The 19,957-nt window shown below is 35.6% G+C and overlaps 1 protein-coding gene across 1 annotated transcript in view; it reads right to left on the bottom strand.

Moving 5' to 3' along the window:
- The window catches only part of LOC136841745 (limbic system-associated membrane protein-like), a 213,723-nt gene that overhangs the window by 15,973 nt on the left and 177,793 nt on the right, over window positions 1-19,957 (bottom strand). The window contains exons 6-9 of the mRNA XM_067108996.1: window positions 15,315-15,446; window positions 14,134-14,274; window positions 13,572-13,724; window positions 12,206-12,400 (exon numbers count right to left, since the gene is read on the bottom strand). Of these exons, the coding sequence (XP_066965097.1) occupies window positions 12,206-12,400; window positions 13,572-13,724; window positions 14,134-14,274; window positions 15,315-15,446 (621 nt within the window). The remainder of the gene's footprint in view (window positions 1-12,205; window positions 12,401-13,571; window positions 13,725-14,133; window positions 14,275-15,314; window positions 15,447-19,957) is intronic.

Here is a 19,957-nt window from a genome sequence, read left to right as displayed (position 1 = left end):
AATAATTATTATTATTATAATGATAATTATGATAATAATAAGAATATAAAAACACGATGAAATGTGCATATCGATACGAGAAGCGATTCCCGAAATAAACTCAAACGTAAGGCGGGGGGTGGGTTGGGGGGACGTAATGAAAGGTAATTAGTGCACTAGTGTCAGTAGTCCGTAGAAGATGAACACGAATGATTAGCGTGAATGGGAAATCAAGAAAATTGTTTTGACTGTAAAAACGTCCGAGAGCCACAGTACAGTTCAGTAACCTCCTAAAAAATGAACAGTCTAAATATTTCGAATATAGAAGTTTGTCCAACGTCATTACAGCCTTATAACCTATTAAAAACTGTACAGACGAGAAGTTTCAAGTCTAAGCTGTTGTCTTGACAGTGAAATAGAAGGGCGAGAAAGTTACGAAGAGAAACTTATCATGGACGACAGTTCGTTATAAAGTTGCTGAGCAGTCATCGTATCAGTCAGTAGTTGTGCTCCTTTTCGGGGGAATCAGTGGCCACCTTGTTCTAGAGAAGGGACCTTTTCGACATATCAGCCCACTGATATATTTGAGCCTCGCTTCCTGACAATGAATTATTCACATAGGTTGTGCGATGTAATATTTAATGATATTTTACAGGGTATATATATATATATATATATATATATATATATATATATATATATATATATAATGTAATTATTATTATTATTATTCCTTTTTTATGTTTAGTCAGTCACTTTTTAGCCGCATACTGGGTAGGTTGTTTAAAAAAAAATTAAAGAAAATATATTTATGCTGCTGGGTTTTGTGCAGTGACGTCCTTTTTATTATTAAAAATATATTGCGTCATTGCAGCCTTTAGGGTGTAATGGATTATTGCGAAACGCCGTCGGCAATAATGAACGATGTTTATTGTTCGTCAGCCTTTCCATCTGCCCTTGATTATATATATACATATTTATATATACATATATGTTATATGTAATATGTGTATGTATCTATGTGTATGATATATATACGTATGTGTCGGTGTGTATATATGTATATGTATATATATATATATATATATATATATATATATATATATATATATATATATATATATATATATATATATATATATATATATATATATATATATATATATATATAATTGTGTGTAAGCGCCTGTGAATAATAACATAGTTCAAATGTAAACAGCATTTAATAAAAAAGAAAGGTTTTTACGTTATGAGTGGCATAGTGAAGGATATAAGCACCACCTAGCTATTTCTAGTTCTGTAAACAAGAGGCAACTAAAAACAGCCGGGCAAACACTTTCTGCTGATTTTCTCTCTCGCTGCGACTTTGTTGAAGGAACGACTTCCCTGTAACGAGCTTGTTAATACAACAATCAATCAACCTTGATAGCGGACGGGAGAAGTTCTGGTTGCACATTGATTTCCGCCATTCCTTGTCAGGAGACAGTAATTACAGTATTTTACACTGTGCTTGACCTAATTGCAACCGGTGGTTGCTCTTGCAAGCTGGGATCTAACGCGTGGCAATGAACGAGCTATTTATAGGTTGCTAATAGCTGACAGGGGTTGTCAATGAGGGCCGTTCGTAGTTACTGGTAGTTGTGGAGACACTGGTGGAAGTCTACGAGGGAATTTGCATATGCGCTCTCTCAGCAAACATAAAGGTAATATTCTGGTGAATCTTAATTGACTTGTTGCAGTTGTGGTTAGTGTTATTGATATCGAGTGGGGTTCATCTGCAGGATACTTCCAGATCGGGTCTTGTTCATCCCGTCGTACCCACATTCAGATCCGAATCACTTTGTGGATATGGGTCTGGGTTATTGTCATACACTGAACCCACCCGAAATCCTATTACTTCCCTCTTTCTGTTTATTTCTTTCCGTATAAGTTTCTTTCCACAGAGTCCATCTTTACGTACAAGTAAGTTTCATTACCTTAGACCCATATCCGGATCCAAATAATATTCTTTCCACTGGCACCGTATCCGAATCCGATAAAGTTTTCCACTGAACCCGTATCCGGAGCCGTGTTTCTTTGCGCTGGACCCGTATTCGGATCCGATTAAGTTTTTTTTTTAACCAGACCAAATAATGTTGCTTCGACCGGATTTATATCCGGGTTCGAACAGTCACACAAAGTCAGTGTGTGGCTCCTTTGTATCTTCAGGACGTACCATGGAGATCCTCGAGAATCACATCGCTAGACATCTGTGTAACGCTTGTGGAGGCAGTTAGACAGACAGACAGGCAGGCAGGCAGAGATAAAACTGAATGAAAACAAAGATTGAAAACATGAATTCCGTGCAAATGTCGCAGTAACAACACAAATGGTAATAAATATTATAATAATGATTACACTGATAACGTCGCATTATCAGTAATGATCTCATTAGTATTAATTTGTGTTAATATCAGTATAATCGTTTTAATAAAGGAGTTGCAAAGGATGTCTACAAAGAAGAAGCATAATTGCTAATGATATTAAGGTTAGCCCGTTGCCAGTAGTCAAAAGTGGTATCATCACTCTCACTGCGTATGGTTTGGCAACCTCTCGCAGACGTACATGATCGAATAACTCGTTATTCATTGATGGATCCAAAATACAAAAATAAGATATAATTGATGTCAAGTTCATCCAAGACAAGATTCACACGAATTTTATAAGTTAAAGTTAGTCTTGCGTCCGGTTCAAACTTTTGTACCGCTACTTTCCGTTGTAACCTTCGCATTTTCTTTAACGGTGAATGTTACATAAATAATGTAACCTTCTGCGTATCACACCGGAATCTATACCTTATTCTGGATTATTTGGTGTCACGTGTCCTGTGTGTTGGCGTGTAATTTTTCTCCGCTCTTTTCAAATTTCTAAAGATTTACATAAAAGGCCTTTTTCTTTTTCGTTGATATTTGGTCTTGTACCTGGACACGTTTCGGCTTCGTATAATTATTTTCACTGTATGTAGGATGAGTTTGCTGTCTTGTTTGACAGCGTTTCAGTGTTCTCGGGTAGTATTTACTCTCATTTTTGACACCGATTTATAGTATTCTTGACTGTTTACTGTGTTCTGTGAAAACCCGGTTTTTTTATTTTTTAGTTTTTGGCGACTGTTTACTGTTATTTTGACGGCTATGCACAGTTGTCTCCGATAGCGATTTACTGTCATTTATGACAACGATTTTTTGTCGTCTGTGGTAGCGGTTTGCAAATGATTTTTTAAATCTATGTACCGTCTTCCTTTACATTGATTTACCGTCATATTTGACAGTACTTTACAACCTTTCTTTTGACAACGATATACTGTCTTTTCGAGTCAACTATAAGCTGCCTTCATCGGCTGGAGATCACTGTCTTCGTTGACAGTGAACCACTCTCTAGTTTGTGAGCGATTTGCTGTCGTCTTTAGCCGCATTTATTTTTGACAGTTTTCTGTAGTTACGATTTACAGTTTTCTTTGGCCAAGAGTTTCTGTTTTTATCTCGCAGTTATTCACTTTCGTCTTTAATTTGCCACTGAACATATTTTTCCTTAGCTCTTCAAGAAACCTTTACGCAACCATTCCCCATTTTCCACAACTTTCTCACTCTTGCCTAACTTTTTAATGATACGTTCAAATCTCCTTAGAGAATGATTATGAGCAACGGAGGAGGAATAGGATGAATTCCTCATTCCAGTTATTGAATTGTGAAGTATATATATCATTAAACCAATTAATAACATAAATTCAGAATATGGAATTGAGCATGAAAGTTCAACTTGTGGAATGTCGAACCCACTACCTTCCTATGTGTTCCAGGAAAAATTAGTGGCCGGATTGATCTACGTAGCCATGCCCTTCTTCATCCTGAAAAAAATCATGAACTATCGTGCACAGTGTGAACCACTCTCCCTTCCTACGTGCTTCCTTAATTATTACCAGCCCTGTTGATATTGGGTACCCACGCCCGTCTCTGCCTCTACATCAGAATAAAAACAAAGCAAGTAAATAAAATTTAAAGCGTCCAATTTTTCTTCAGTCAGCTCTTAAATTATGCCTGCGTTCACTTAATGGAAGCCCTAGCAAGTTAATTGTATGAGATCATTACGACTTTCAGCAAGACCACCTGATGTGTCTCTCCTGTTTATCAAGATTTATAACGCCTTTGCAGACTTGTCTTTTCTTTCCTTTTCTACTGGCTTCTTATTTGCAGGGGCTAGACAAGCTTTCGTATTGCTGGGTTTATTTGCTGCGATTTTGTCGCTGTGTTAAAAGTTGAATTTTTAAGCCCCCTCTCTCTCTCTCTCTCTCTCTCTCTCTCTCTCTCTCATTTATGTATGACGTCTACTTTTTAATTTATTTGGATTGCTCTCTCTCTCTCTCTCTCTCTCTCTCTCTCTCTCTCTCTCTCTCTCTCTCTCTCTCTCTCTCTCTCTCATGTATGAATGCCATCTGCGGCAGTGTTCACTATTTTCTTCAGTATGTTTTTGGATTCTCTCTCTCTCTCTCTCTCTCTCTCTCTCTCTCTCTCTCTCTCTCTCTCTCTCTCTCTCGAGTGTATGGTGTATCAATTATTCCCATAATGGTACGAGCAGCATTTTATCCAGCAATAACTCTCCCCAATTATTGTTCATTCGCATCTATTGTGTTTGAGCGAATCCACCTATTATCCACCTCAATATCAATGCTCTCCGAGGATTGGGGTGCAGTGTGTTGGTCTGTTTGTTGAGAAAAGTGTGTGAAAAATGTCCCTTTGATAAGTTAAAAGCTGCAAAGTTGTCGTTTTAATCCTCAAGTCCCGCTGAAGAGGGAATTTTCGGCTTTTCGACCATGTGGGGGAACTTATAGCAGTTACGATTCCTGGAATTCATTTGGTTAGTTCAGAAAACTTTTCATTCTTTTCAGTCTTTTGATGATAAGGTGTTATCCATTTGAATGTCTAGTTAAAAGAATATTTCATTCTTTGCATGCCTTTGATGTATAGTGTTTGAGCTATGATAAACAAAATTATGAACTCTGCTTCTGTTTGATTATCTGTTTAAAAGAATATTTCATTCTTCGCATTCCTTACAAGAATGTTTTAACCAGTCTAAACGTATGGTGAGCGTAGTTCCTATTTGATTGTAATTATAAAAAATTATCCTTTGTATTAACGAATCCTATTCTGATAATTCATAGAAAGAAAAATAACGTGACACAATATTGAACGGACAAATTTATTCGTTTTGTGGTTAACGATCAGACAATTTTCATTTTTTATGAATTTATTTTCTTTTTTTTTTTTTTTTTTTTTTTTTTACAAATGGAATTTCCCCACTACGTTGAGGATATTTTGGTTTGTTCAATATGAATGTGTAGACATTACAAATAAAAGTAATATTAATATTTGTAGAAAGGGTCTTTTTAAGCTGTAAACGATTATGATAAAATAAAAACTCCCGGCCCTGTGGAAATTCTGTGGGAATCAGAAGGAAAAGAATCAGAATCCTTTTGGAGAGAATCAGAACGGGTTCTTTGGAATTCATCGTGGCCTTCCCATTCATCACCAACTCTTTCTCTCCGTCACTTCTGAACGGTTTCTTGACTGTGGTTTTGCTTCTCACTCTCTCGCTCGCTCTCTCTCTCTATTTTTGCTCATTAAATCTTCTTTAATGCTTATTTTCCTCTGTTTCTCTCTTCTCTAATTATTTCTTTGTTTTACTCTTCATTTCTCTCTCTATCTCATAAATACTCTTATTTTCGCATCTCTGTCGCTTTTTATCTCATACACTTTTCACTTTTTTTTCTCTTTTCCCTTGTGCTCCTCTTTTTCCTCTCATATCTCTTCGTTTATTGCTTCATCTCTCTCTCTCTCTCTCTCTCTCTCTCTCTCTCTCTCTCTCTCTCTCTCTCTCCGCTTCATTTCCCATCTTAGACTTTGATTCCCAATTCATAACTGGGAAGCTCTACCATTTTTTCGTGTCTTTCTCAATCCCTCCTTTTATCCATCCTTTCCATCCAGTTCCTTCATTCATATAGCAGGCAGCGCGGGGATTTTTTTTTATTTACCCTCTCCTACGTTCCTTTTCGTTAAATCATGATCCTCTCTCCATTTGTTCTCTCTTCCTTTCTCTCTCCTTCATATACCTTCTTTTTTTTGTGCGTGTGGGTGTCCGCTTTTTCTCACCTGTAAAAGATCTCTCTTTTTTCTCTCTCTCTATATATATATAATATATATATATATATATATATATATATATATATATATATATATATATATATATATATATATATATAGTATATATGGCTTTTCTATGATTGTCTGTCTCTCTTCACATATGGACATTATTTGTCTCTTCGTCTCCTCCAAACGCGACTTTTCCATGTCTGTCTCTGTCGTTGTCTGTCCTCACATATGGATGCTCTCTCTCTCTCTCTCTCTCTCTCTCTCTCTCTCTCTCTCTCTCTCTCTCCCCCTCGATTTATTGACCAACTTCTTTTTGCTAAAAGGCATTTGGAGTCAGCCATTCTCTTTCATTTTCCCCACTGACAAAGGTGGTGATAAAGGTACCAGCATTAGTGATATAGGTACAGTGATGTAGGTACCGTGATATATTAAGCTGTACTACCTTGATTTTTTTATGTTATTGTTTGCAGGAAGTTAAAACATTATTTTGAACTTTTGAAATTGCAGAAATATAGGTTTAACATTAGAAAAAATCTTAAATACTTTTATTTTAACCTTTGAAATAGTTCGAAACCTTAGGTAAGATTTAGAATATTAATTTGGATATTTGGAACTAGTGCAAATATTAATTTCAGACGTGGAAATGAGCAAAAATAATATAACCTTTTGCAGTAGGTTAATGTATAAATTTTAAATTCTGAATTAGCTGAAGTATAAATATTCATTTAGTTAGGATGGTGGAGGTTTGCTCATAATTACGATTCAGGTAGGATATATTTAGATGATATGACTAGTACGTTTATACAAGAATGTCAGCAGTTTGTGATTATTTCTAGCTATTTTATTTCACCTTTTCAATACATCTGTCCCCCAAACACCTGTTGCTGCAACGGCTAATTGTACTACATCCGCTGTGACTACAGCTGTTGGAGCAACAGCATTACTGCTGTCGTTGCCAGGCTCTCTTCTGACACCACTAAATTTACCAATACATTTCAGTAAGTAAATAGAGGAAAGCTCCAAATCGTATCCTAAAACCATCTCTCTCTTCCTCCCGTCATTAACATGCAAATGGTTTCATTCATGCATAATGGCATTTTACTCATTCGTTATTAGGCGCATCAATGTTGAAAAAGCTTCGTCATTCGTCATTTGGAATTTATTATTGCAGCTTTCGCCCTGAGCAGAGTTTTATTATTGGGCGAAGGCAATTCTACAGTATGTGTGGGGGAGAGGAGCCTGATTTTGTACTGGCAGTTTCTGTGAAAATTTCATATTTTCTAGGTAAACCATCATCTGGGGTTATGTCTCTCTCTCTCTCTCTCTCTCTCTCTCTCTCTCTCTCTCTCTCTCTCTCCCGGAACCACTTTGCTTTTGGGACATAAGCGGTAAATTACCGTATATACCTGACAGTCAGTCGACTCCTATGGGTCCAGCTGGGGGTGGATGCAGATTGTAGGAAGGGTTACATTTATATATATATATATATATATATATATATATATATATATATATATATATATATATATATATATATATATAATTATGTATATATATATACATATAAATTATATATCTATCAATATATATATACACATATACATAATATCTATCTATCTATCTGTCTATCTATCTATATCTATCTATCTATATATGTATGTATATATATACATATATATAATATAATTAAAACCAGCATATTCGTCTCCTCTTCCATACATTCAGAAAAATTTCTCAAATGAATTCTATCACTTCTCGCAATTATTGCAAATTATTATGTCTCTCCTCGCATCATTTCGTTTCCTCACTGAAATTCGGAAGCAGGTGTTAATTTCTCATTGTCTCCTTCATGCGCACATTTCCGGTGTGGATGCATTTATTAGTTGATGTGCATATTTGTATATATTTCCCCTATATTTTATTTTATAAATTTCTTCTTGGTTAAATATTATTGTCATCTTTTTTTTCCATACACGGACACATACACTAATATTGCTTAAGTACACCGAGTAAATAATCGAAGACTGAATTTATCCTTGCATATTCCTCCGCCCTGCTCGCACACACGCATTATTTATATATATATATATATATATATATATATATATATATATATATATATATATATATATATATATATATATATATATATATATATATATATATATATAGATTATAAAATCACACACACATACAAAAAACACACAATTTCTGTCATATATGCACGTGTTACATTTTTGATTCACAAATATTAAGCCAAAAATATCGATATATATTTCACTAACAGTGGGTTGATATCGATTTAAGTTCACAACCTGATTTCGACAGGAATATTACAGCACGCTTATAGCTCTCTTGATGGCCGAGTGGTTATAGTGTACTGTCAACCGTTGTTTTTAAACCAAATTCCCAGGTTTGAATCCTGGCCAATGCAGATGCTCATGTCAAATCCGATTACTTTTGGTTGTAAGTTATATCCAAGGTATAGTGCATTCGATATTAAACGACATTTGTGGCTCAATATGTATGTCTGTGTGTATTTCTTGTGCACTTAGTGTACGTATATAAATACATTGTGTGTATGCGCATATATAAATCCAAGCTTGTCACCCGTGACAAATTCCAGCGAAATACCGGAAGAGCAAAGTTAGCCCGCGTCAGGTGGCGTCTCCTCATGAAGTTTAGAGTTGTGTCTCTTGTTTGAGGAGACAAAGACTCACAAAGAAAAGGAGAAGTTTTTCGCCTATGTCATCATAGATCTTGCTTAGAGGCATTGCCCAGTTTTATGTTTGTATCTTCAAGGGATTTCATTCATTGCCGAATGTGTGTGTGAGTGTATTTCGTATCTTGTATAATATGTCCTTTATGCAATGGCAGATGTGTTTTGTCCTGCGATTCAGAAACAAAAACAATAATTAAACAAGTAAAAAATGCGCAGTCGAGTTTTCTGTTTAGCTTATAATGCTGTATGAAACTCTCAGCCATGGCCCATGAAACTTTCACTCACAGCCAGATGGTGGCCTGTGTTACTGGTAACTATAGTGGTGCCAGACGTGCGATCATGGCTAATTTTAACCATAAATAGAATAAAAACTACTGAGGCTAGAGGGCTGCAATTTAGTATGTTTGATGTTTGGAGGGTGGATGGATCAACATACCAATTTGCAGCCCTCTAGCCCCAGTAGTTTTTAAAATCTGAGGGTGGACAGACAAATAGCCATCTGAATAGTTTTCTTTTACAGAAAACTAATAATTAAAAAATGTATCGGTCAGCTGAAGACAGTCGGTAATGTATACTTGTGGCTCTATAACATAATACTATACATATATGAATATAACGCTTGTTAACAGACTAGGACACAAATGACCAAATAATATTTTTATTTGCATATCCAACTGTATGAAACAGTGTATATCTTTAAACATTATTATTTTCCTGTGGTTAGTGTTGTCCGTAAAGTTATTTTCCATGGATTGATAATGATTTACATTTCGTTTGAAAGTAAATTAGTTTTACTTTATTGCAGTATAATCTAAAGAGTTTTTATTTTGTTGTAAGGAAGCGTTCGCCAAAAATATCATCCCAGAAAACCACGATAAATTGCATTTCCACTGATATGTAATTAATGTTATTTATGACTTCATATATATATATATATATATATATATATATATATATATATATATATATATGTGTGTGTGTGTGTGTATATATATATCCATGCTGTTGAAAAAATATATATCAGTGGAAAGGAAATTTGTGGGATTATATTATATATATATATATATATATATATATATATATATATATATATATATATATATATATATATATATATATATATATATATATATATATATGTATATATATATGTGTATATATATGATATAAGTCCCCGTCCGTGGGATCAGACCATATATCAAGTCCTGAGCTTAAAACAAATTCCCTTTAACATATAGGGTTTGGCTCCAAATAAAATGGATCATAGTCTGTAAAACAGATTCCCTTTACTACTCCAAATAAAATCGACATTGTGGATGAATCTCGTGTACAGACCACATGTGGATGATATAAATACAGCATACATACATACATACATACATACACATATGTAGTATATAGTACATATATATATATATATATATATATATATATATATATATATATATATATATATATATAAATATATATATATATATATATAATATAATATAATATAAACTTTGTGAGTGTTAGTTGCAACCCAGTGTGTTTACGTTGTTCATGCATTCATCCACATTGTGAATATACACATACATTTGCAAAAACTTTTGTATGATTTAGGAAGAGCTTTAGAAAAAAAATTTCCTGACACCTCTATGGCAATCACGTCTCATCCCACTCTTTCCATATGGATCCTCTCTCTCTCTCTCTCTCTCTCTCTCTCTCTCTCTCTCTCTCTCTCTCTCTCTCTCTCTCTCACGTCACCATCTCTCCCTATTTTCCCTTTCAAATATCCAATTAAGTGAAAAGGGGGAAGGATTTCAATTAGAGAAGGTTCAGCACTACGTGTGTGTCTGTGTGTCTTTTAAAGTAGAGTCCTCATAATGTGTTTTGACTCGTATTCTTCTTCTTCCGCTTCCTTTTTATCGCTGATTTAATACAGTCGGGGTATTTGGAATTGTTTGGTAGTGGGTGAAGAAACTGCGTCTGTTCCCCGAGTGTATGCGAGTGAGGTCGGAGGCTGATTTGGGTCTGAGTGTCTTAAATGTAGATACCTTTGTCATAACACTTTGGCTCTCACTTTCGATGGAAAAGTGATTGGATTACTAACTGTACAAGAAATTGATTTCTTAGTCTCTCTGTCTGTCTCTGTACACGAATTGTTTGCGTAGTCTATGCAGCGTAAATGTGGAGTTAAGTGGAAGTATTAAGAAGGCTGTCGTAGGTGAAAGGATAGATTAGTGTGTTTTGAGATGGTTCAGTCATGTAGAAAGAATGAAGAAAGACGGATTGGCTAAGAGAGTGTATGATTCGTAATTGTCAGGGGGGAAAAGACGAGAGGAAGGCTTGGAAAGGATTGGATAAATGAAGTGAATGAGGTAGCCTAATGGGAAGGATGGGCCTTAATATCCTAGAAGAGAGAGACTGCGTACAAGATAGTAGTCAATGGATCAGTGTTTACTGGGGGATTAACACTGCTGAAGAGCCCTCTTGTGTATGTGTATGAAGCAACTAGTGTTAGAGGGAACTGCTCATATTTTATATATATATATATATATATATATATATGTATATATATGAGTATATATGAGTATATATATATATATATATATATATATATATATATATATATATATTTATATATATATATATGTATATATACAGTATATATGAGTATATATATATATATATATATATATATATATATATATATATATATATATATATATATATATATATATATATATATATATATATATATATATATATATATATATATGAGTATATATATATATATATATATATATATATATATATATATATATATATATATACATATATATATAATATATATATATATATATATATACTCATATATATATATATATATATATGTATGTATATATATATGTATGTATATATATATATATATATATATATATATATATATATATATATATATATATATATATATATATATATATATATGTAGGGATATATATATTTATATAAAGGAAAGAAATGCAAACAAATCTTGTATCAACAAAGTAAGTATACCTTAGTTTTACCAGACCACTGAGCTGATAAAATCTTAGACTTATTTTACGTGGCTAAGAACCATTTGGTTACTTAGCAACGGGACTACAAACAACCATTCTTCCACAAAGGGCTATTTCCAAATTGGGGAAAATTGATTGAATTACATTTGATAAGACATATGAGGATGCGAACTTCAAATCGTAGGTCGGTTTACCTCCAGAAACGGTGTGGCCCTCCCAACACGCCCCTTCTGTTTTTCTGTCTCTCCCTTCAGCCCACTTCCCCCTGTTGTCTGACTTACCTCTCCCTGTCTTCTTATGAGACGGATGTTTGCCCTTCTGCCTCCCCCGCCTCTCCGTGGCGTAATTCTTCTCCATGTCTTCGGTAGAGACGTCCACCAAGTCGCCGCTTTGGTCTAGGTCTCCTTCCTCCTCCAGCTGCGCCTTCGTCATGGACTCCTGAGTGGAGAGCTCCTTGCCCGACTTGGGTTCCATCTCTGCTGGGGCAGTTGAATGAGAGAAGCCTCTTTATCACCTTTAGTATTTGGGAGGAGACACTGTTTTCATTCGTGTATGTGTGTGTGTGTTGATATGTCTGCCTTTTTAACACAACATCTCGAGAGAGTATGAAAGGATTTTGATGGAATTTGGTGAAATTACTCAGTGGGTGAGCCCTTCCGGATTATGATTACCGTTATGAGCAAACTTCGGAGGAGGCAGTGTTATTATCATGTCAGTTAGTGTCACTGTTTTTCAAGAAAATGTCTGAAGAACGTTTTCATGGATTTTAATGAAATTCGGAGTGAAATTTACATCATGTGACTCCGTCCATACACTCGTAGTTCAGTTTTGTTTATAGATGGTGATGTGAATACTGTTACTAACCGACCTATTATTATTAGTGTTAATATTGCATAGAGACTGAAGGTATAGAAAGTATTAAGTGGTAAAATATACGGAAGGAAATCTGTTAGGGCAAAAATATAGTAATGCATATCTTACTGTGGCCTGTTACATTGCCAGTAGAGTTTTAAGACATAACTGCATGCGCTAGACGTAAGGGCTGCCATAGGCAATGCTCCGTTCTAGCACAGAACCTGCTTAATCTCGACTAACAATAAGGGAATAACGCATTTTTATTTAATCCATGAAAATAAGGAAAATCAGTGCAGGTAATCCAGATATAAGTTAATAATGATAGCAGTAATAACAAACGTCTACCGTTAACTATAATGTGATGAAACTAACACCAGTGCTGCTGAAACCCTACCTAACTCCCGTAGGGGGGTGAAACCCTACCTAACTGCCGTAGGGGGTAGTGCCGTCAGTGCACCTCATGCGATGCGCTGTAGGCATTACTTAAGGTTGTTTGCAGCGTGCCTTTGGCCCCTAGCTGCAACCCCTTTCGTTCCTTTTACTGTACTACCTCCTTTCGTATTCTCTTTCTTCCTTCCTACTTTCCACCCTCTCCTAACAATTGACTCATAGTGCAGCTCCTTTGAGGTTTTCCTCCTGTTACACCTTTCAGACCTTTTACTGTCAATTTCAGTTTCAGCGCTGAATGGCCTCATAGGTCCCAGTGCTTGGCCTTTGTCCTAAATTCTATGTTCGGTTCAATTAAATACAAACCCCCACAGAGAGTGCTTGTGAAATGTGGGGAGATCTTACCGTAGAGTCGTATGGATCCGTCGGTGTCTCCCAGGCTGTTTTTGGCGATGCATCTGTAAGTGTTGAAGTCTTCGTAGGTGAGGTTGTGAATCACGAGCTTCATGAAGGTTTTGTAGCTTTCCTCGCGGCTCTGCGTCTCGTATTTAGAGACCCCTGGGGACACACATGAACAGGGTATTAGGGTATTTAGAATGAAGTTGAATCCGCCTCTCTCATCGTCATTTACAGAATCTGTAGGTTTGGTGTGCAATTAGCCAGGAAATTGCTATTAAGATTCCCGAAGCATGAAATGTTAGAAATATAAATTCAATGGAAGGGCCTTTCCATAAATAGGAGAGAGAGGGGGACTCAAGCAGGTGCAGATGATGTCAATGGCACCATTAAAAAGGGAACATAGTGAGGCTAAGCGGTGGGGATATCAAATTCCCATTACATTTAATATCACCTCGATAATCAGGCCGCTGCAGGATCTTCTGCACCCACAGGCAAATGGTAAACAGCAACACACATATCCAGAGCCAAATGACAAAATAAGGGCAGGAGACAATGAGACATGAATTACCAGCAGCCGCGATCATCTCGCCCTTGTGGTTGGTCCAATAATTGATGGATCTCGGAAATGCCTCCGTGTTGCATTCCAGGACGGTCTTCTCTCCCAGTCTCGCCCCTTCCAGCTGATTGGGAATCCAGAGCATGGGAGGGACTGGAAAAAAAAGTGATTTCAAAGCTTCTTTCGAACTGGAAAGCAATGTCATTACTGATATGCGACAGAGAAGAGATGTTACTCGGTCATGTGAGGTAAGTGAGGTCATTGTTAGGTCACGAGCGGAAAGCCATATCAAGTCAGGAGGAATTACTATAAAGGGAATTGATGTCATAATTACTTCATTGGAAATTAGCAGAAAAGGAACTGACATCACAATTACGTCATAAGGAAGGACTAGGAAAAAAGGTGATGACGTCATTAAGTTATGAGGATGGTGCTGAAAAAGAACTAATGTTATTCATTAAGTCATGGAAAAGACAGGGAAAAATCTGATGTCATAACTATGTCATCGGTACTGATTTTTTTCTTCAAAATAGGAATCAAAATGAAGACGTGCATCAAAAGATATTCGTTTCAATCAATATTTTGTGAAGAATGATTAAATTCTATTTGAGGCAATGCAGAGGGCGGAAAAGCGAGGCTTACTGAATTCAGTAGAATCGTATGCTGAACATATTACAGGATGATTCAGAATCAAAATAGCATTCGGGTGACAACATTTCAGAACGAACCCTGTTGTTCGAAATTTAGCGAATCGGATGAAGATATGCAATGTCTGAATGATACCAAAATAGCTAGAGAGGAAAAGACATTAATATCTGGCGTTAGCAATCTCGAAGAATTGCGTCTACGAATGTCTGTCCAAAGTTGTTCGTAGTGATACATATCCTGAATACTGAAGCTTTTGTTTTGAATTTGCTATATGATGAGCCCGATGGCAGTGGTAATCTAATACTCTAAGTACGTATTAAGAATAGTTACAATATTAATGGTTACAATATTAACAATGTTGATAATAACATAGAAAACAACAGTAATGGCTAAAGCATGAACATAGATAATATTAAGGATAATAATATAGATGTGATGATAATAAACATGCAGAACATGCAGTAACCACTAACCAGGAATGAAATAAAAAAAACCGCAAGTTAGTAAAGAAAGGACAAGAAAGCGAGGCCGACGGCAGAACTCACACTGAACTTTGAGCTGGATCCTCTTGCTGACGGAGGGCTGGATGCCGTTGGAGGCGACGCACAGGTAGGCCCCCATGTGAAGGCGCGACACCTTCAGGATCTCCAGCGATTCGCCCTCCAGGATCTTCTCGGCTGTCGGGAGGAGAGGGATTGTTGAGGATCGAGTTGTGGATGACCTCGCCATTATTCTAGTTAGGATGGGATTGGTTATGATGTGCGGATCACTTTTGTCTCCGTTACGTCTCGGTTTGTTGGGCCGAGACAAGACGTCCACACCAGGGTTCATACTTTTTTTTTTTTTTTTTTTTTTAAACCCTTTTTTTTTTTTTTTATTTTTTTTTAAATAAGCATTCCGCCATGTCTGATATTGATATTTGTTCTTTCTTCCTCGTCTCTTTCTTTCTTTTCTTTTTCTCACTAATTTTGCTGCCCATAACTATCGAATTGCAACCAGGTACCTGAATCACTACTCAAGCTAGCAGAGGCGAACCGGATTTATTTTGAGAAAACGTCCCCATGCCCTTACTTTCGATACCCAGCCTTGGGGATTCGAATACAGGACCGTTTGGCAACGAGAACCAGAGAGAGAGAGATAGATTCGGTGTGTGTTCATCAACGGAGTTTGAATGTGTGTGTGTGAGAGAGAGAGAGAGAAAAAAAAATTGTCAGAAAAATATTAATAGCAAAACTAATCTTAAAGGCGAGTAGTCTTTTAATAAGTTGTACAGCCAATAAATCTCGCGCATACGCACAGTATATTTTACACGCACACATATATACACATACATACATACATATACACAAATACTTATATATACACACATTTAGTATATATATGTTTAAAACGCTAGGAACTATTAGAAACTTGTTAATTAGAAATTCACCGGGAAATGGAACAGGATGTATTTATAAGATTCCATGTAAACAATGTAATAAAACGAACGTAGGACAAAGTGGGAAGACGCTGGCTGTTCGATTGAAACCACACAAATATAGTGTAAGAACTGGTAATCTGTCAAATGCATGATTTGTACATATGAATAATAGTAGTCATGGTATTGATTGGGCAGAATCGAAGGAAATTATGTTTTGCGTAGATTTAGTGAAAAGAAATTCAATAGACGCCTGTATAATTAAAAAAGACTGTGTCAATTTATTAAATATCAGCCTAGGTTTATATAAAGTTGATGAAATTTTAACGAAGGGTATTTTAAAACAAGTAGGCCATAAAGCATTACCACTTTTCGGCAATTGTTAGGGTTGTTTTGTTAGGGTTTATCTTTTTAGCAATGTTTGTCTTGCCACAAAGTCTCTTCGTATTTGTGTCCACGTGTACCTGGATCCTGATGAGGTGTAGAAGTACATGAAAGCCTTGGTTCAAGTAGTTTCCTTTCACATTCATGCAGGTTGAATGCACACACACACACACACACACATATATATATATATATATATATATATATATATATATATATATATATATATATATATATATATATATATATATATATATATATATATATATACATATATATATATATATATATATATATATACAGTATGTATATAAGAATTCTCTCCCGACCCGCCTGCATAAATAAACGAATTGAGTGGGAGAGGTGGGAAACACGCCCTATAATTTATTTCGTTCAGCAGCTAATCAGCGGCTTATGATTTTTGTTTTGAATACTGAAATGACGTAGGAAATGATGCAGCCACGCCATCCTGCCCTTTTTCAGTCCAACGATGAGTCAACACATGTTACGTACGGGAATATTCATGTTATGATAATTATCATATCATGATTTTTTCTTTTCTGGAATTGAAGTAATGGAGGCAGCTAAATCCATACATCATTCATGGAAGTCCTACCGCTCACAATCGAATATACATGATGCATGCGCGTCTGTACTTATCTGCTTTACGCATACATGTAAATTATATATATAGTATATATATGTATGTATGTAAGGATATTTATGTATATAATATACATTATATATATATATATATCTATGTATATATGTATGTATATAATACATATGTCAAATATATAATATATATATATATATATATATATTATATATATATATATATATATATATATATATATATATTATATATATATATATATATATATATATATATATATATATTATATATAAAATATACATGTATCTATGTGAAAAGCAGATACGTACGGACGCGCATGCATCATGTATATTCGATTGTGAGCGGTAGGACTTCCATGAGTGATGTATGGATTTTTAGCTGCCTCCATTACTTCAATTCCAGAAAAGAAAAAAATCATGATATGATAATTATCATAACATGAATATTCCCGTACGTAACAGGTGTTGACTCATCATTGGACTGAAAAAGGGCAGGATGGCGTGGCTGCATCATTTCCTACGTCATTTCAGTATTCAAAACAAAAATCATAAGCCGCTGATTAGCTGCTGAACGAAATAAAGTATAGGGCGTGTTTCCACCTCTCCCACTCAATTCGTTTATTTATGCAGGCGGTTCGGGAGAGAATATATATTTATGTATATATATATATATATATATATATATATATATATATATATATATATATATATTATAGTATGCATTTGGCTAGAGAAGGGTGAATAGAAATGACTTCATGTATTTCTACACCTCATCAGGGTTCAGGTACAAGCACCAAGGAAGCAAGTACAGTGTCACGACAAGACTTTCGTGGCAAGAAAAACAATGCTAAAAAGAAAGTGGTATAAATGTTGCTTAGCAACATCTATTTGTGATCGTTGAATTCTAGTGCAAATTGTCCTGCCGCTTCGCCACGCAGTTGTTGAATCGCTAGTCAGGACTAGGCCAACGCCTATGCTGAATGAGTGATAGTGACAGTCATCATGATGACAAGGGATTAAGGGATTGTAGGTAGGCAGGATACTGCACTGTGAACAGTGTCAGCTTTGTACCTCTTTCGATTACTGTATGAATAGGCTGCCTTTGACAGGAAAGAATGAAGGTGAATTTTCCATAATGTTCCCATTCTTTTTAATCTGACAGAGACGAAAGCGTTTTCACAGATACATTTATTTGTCTTGTGTGTGATGAATACTTCTGATGGAGAAGGAGAGATTTTTGATAGTACGCATTAAATCTTTGATCGGTGTTTAATGAATAGGCCTACCACTGATGGAGGGGAGATTCCATTAGGCTTGCTTTTCTTTTCTTTTCTTGATCGGAGTCCAGTGAATACCGTTGACAGGGAGGGAGGTTTCAATGCCGCACGCATTTTTTCCTCTGTTCAGTCTGTAAAATATACATTTGATTGGAGGTATGTTGTTCACATCGGCCTAATCGTCGATTTCCTCTTTCGTATAGCAGTGGAGTTCACAACCTAGAAAGGGAGTCGTTGCAAAACCCATAAATAAACACCGTATCTGCATATTCCATATTACTGGAACGTAAAGGCAATGTCTCCAGTTTCTTGCTCTCGAAATGAATCCGGAATTTGTCACTTGTAACCCGGACACGCTCACTAACTTGGCAGAAAAGCGAGACTTTAAAACTTTAGAGTAACAAGTGAACTGATCAGCTCCATCCCCCCATATCCTTGACTGCTCATTCCGACATCCGTATGCCATCTTACATGCCCGTTTAATGATAACAGTTATTTTAAAAATTCACCTCATCGACAAATGAAGTCTTAAAATGCATGTTTATAGAACATTTTCTGCTCAGAAGGACTTTTTCTTTCATTTCCCAAAATATTTGCTTAAACTCATTATATATATATATATATATATATATATATATATATATATATATATATATATATATATATATATATATATATATATATATATATGTGTGTGTGTGTGTGTGTGTGTGTGTGTGTGTATGTCTGTATGGCTGGAGAGAGAGAGAGAGAGAGGTAAAAGTCCTGGGATTTCAAGAAGACGCTGCCCTTACCGTTTACGATTTTCAGAGTACTTTGGTATGAGTTTACTATCCCAATACCCGTAAACACCCTGACTGCGATCCACCTGAGCTGACTGACTACCAGTCACCTGTTCCGAGGCTAAAGTGAAGAGATGTAATAATAATGATAATTTTTATTATTATTATTATTATTATTATTATTATTGTCGTTGTTGTTGTTATTTATCATTTATTTTATATATTTCATTATTATTATTATTATTATTATTATGATGATGATGATGATGATGATGATGACGATGTCTATGGCCATCACCTCTTGAGCAAGGGACAGCATGGCTGAAAAAGGAACATCTCCGACATGATCTGTATCTGTTTTGACATCTGATTTGGATTGAAGGAAAGCGGAAGGCTGGAAAAACAGCCCTAGGACACAGCCTGTAGATCGCGACTCAATTTGCATTTCTATCTGCCCCTCCTGGTCTGCCTGGAGTCGGAATTTATTCATGAGCCTTCGCAACAAGATTTTTAGATTTCTCCTCTCTTCCTCCTCTTCTCTTTCTCTCCCTTGCTTTGGGTCTCTAAACACTGGCAGGTGTTCACTTAATGAGGTCCGTTTGGCATAGTTGTTGTAGCAGAAGATGAAGCTTTTATAGAAAGTTGATTTATTTCTAATTTTATCATTTTTGTGTGAAATATATTCCCATGCA

This window comes from Macrobrachium rosenbergii, chromosome 9, assembly GCF_040412425.1.
Source record: "Macrobrachium rosenbergii isolate ZJJX-2024 chromosome 9, ASM4041242v1, whole genome shotgun sequence".
In the NCBI taxonomy this organism is placed as follows: Eukaryota; Metazoa; Arthropoda; class Malacostraca; order Decapoda; family Palaemonidae; genus Macrobrachium; species Macrobrachium rosenbergii.
The sequence above is the reverse complement of the archived record's forward strand: the minus strand, read 5'-3'. Positions and strand labels throughout refer to the sequence as shown.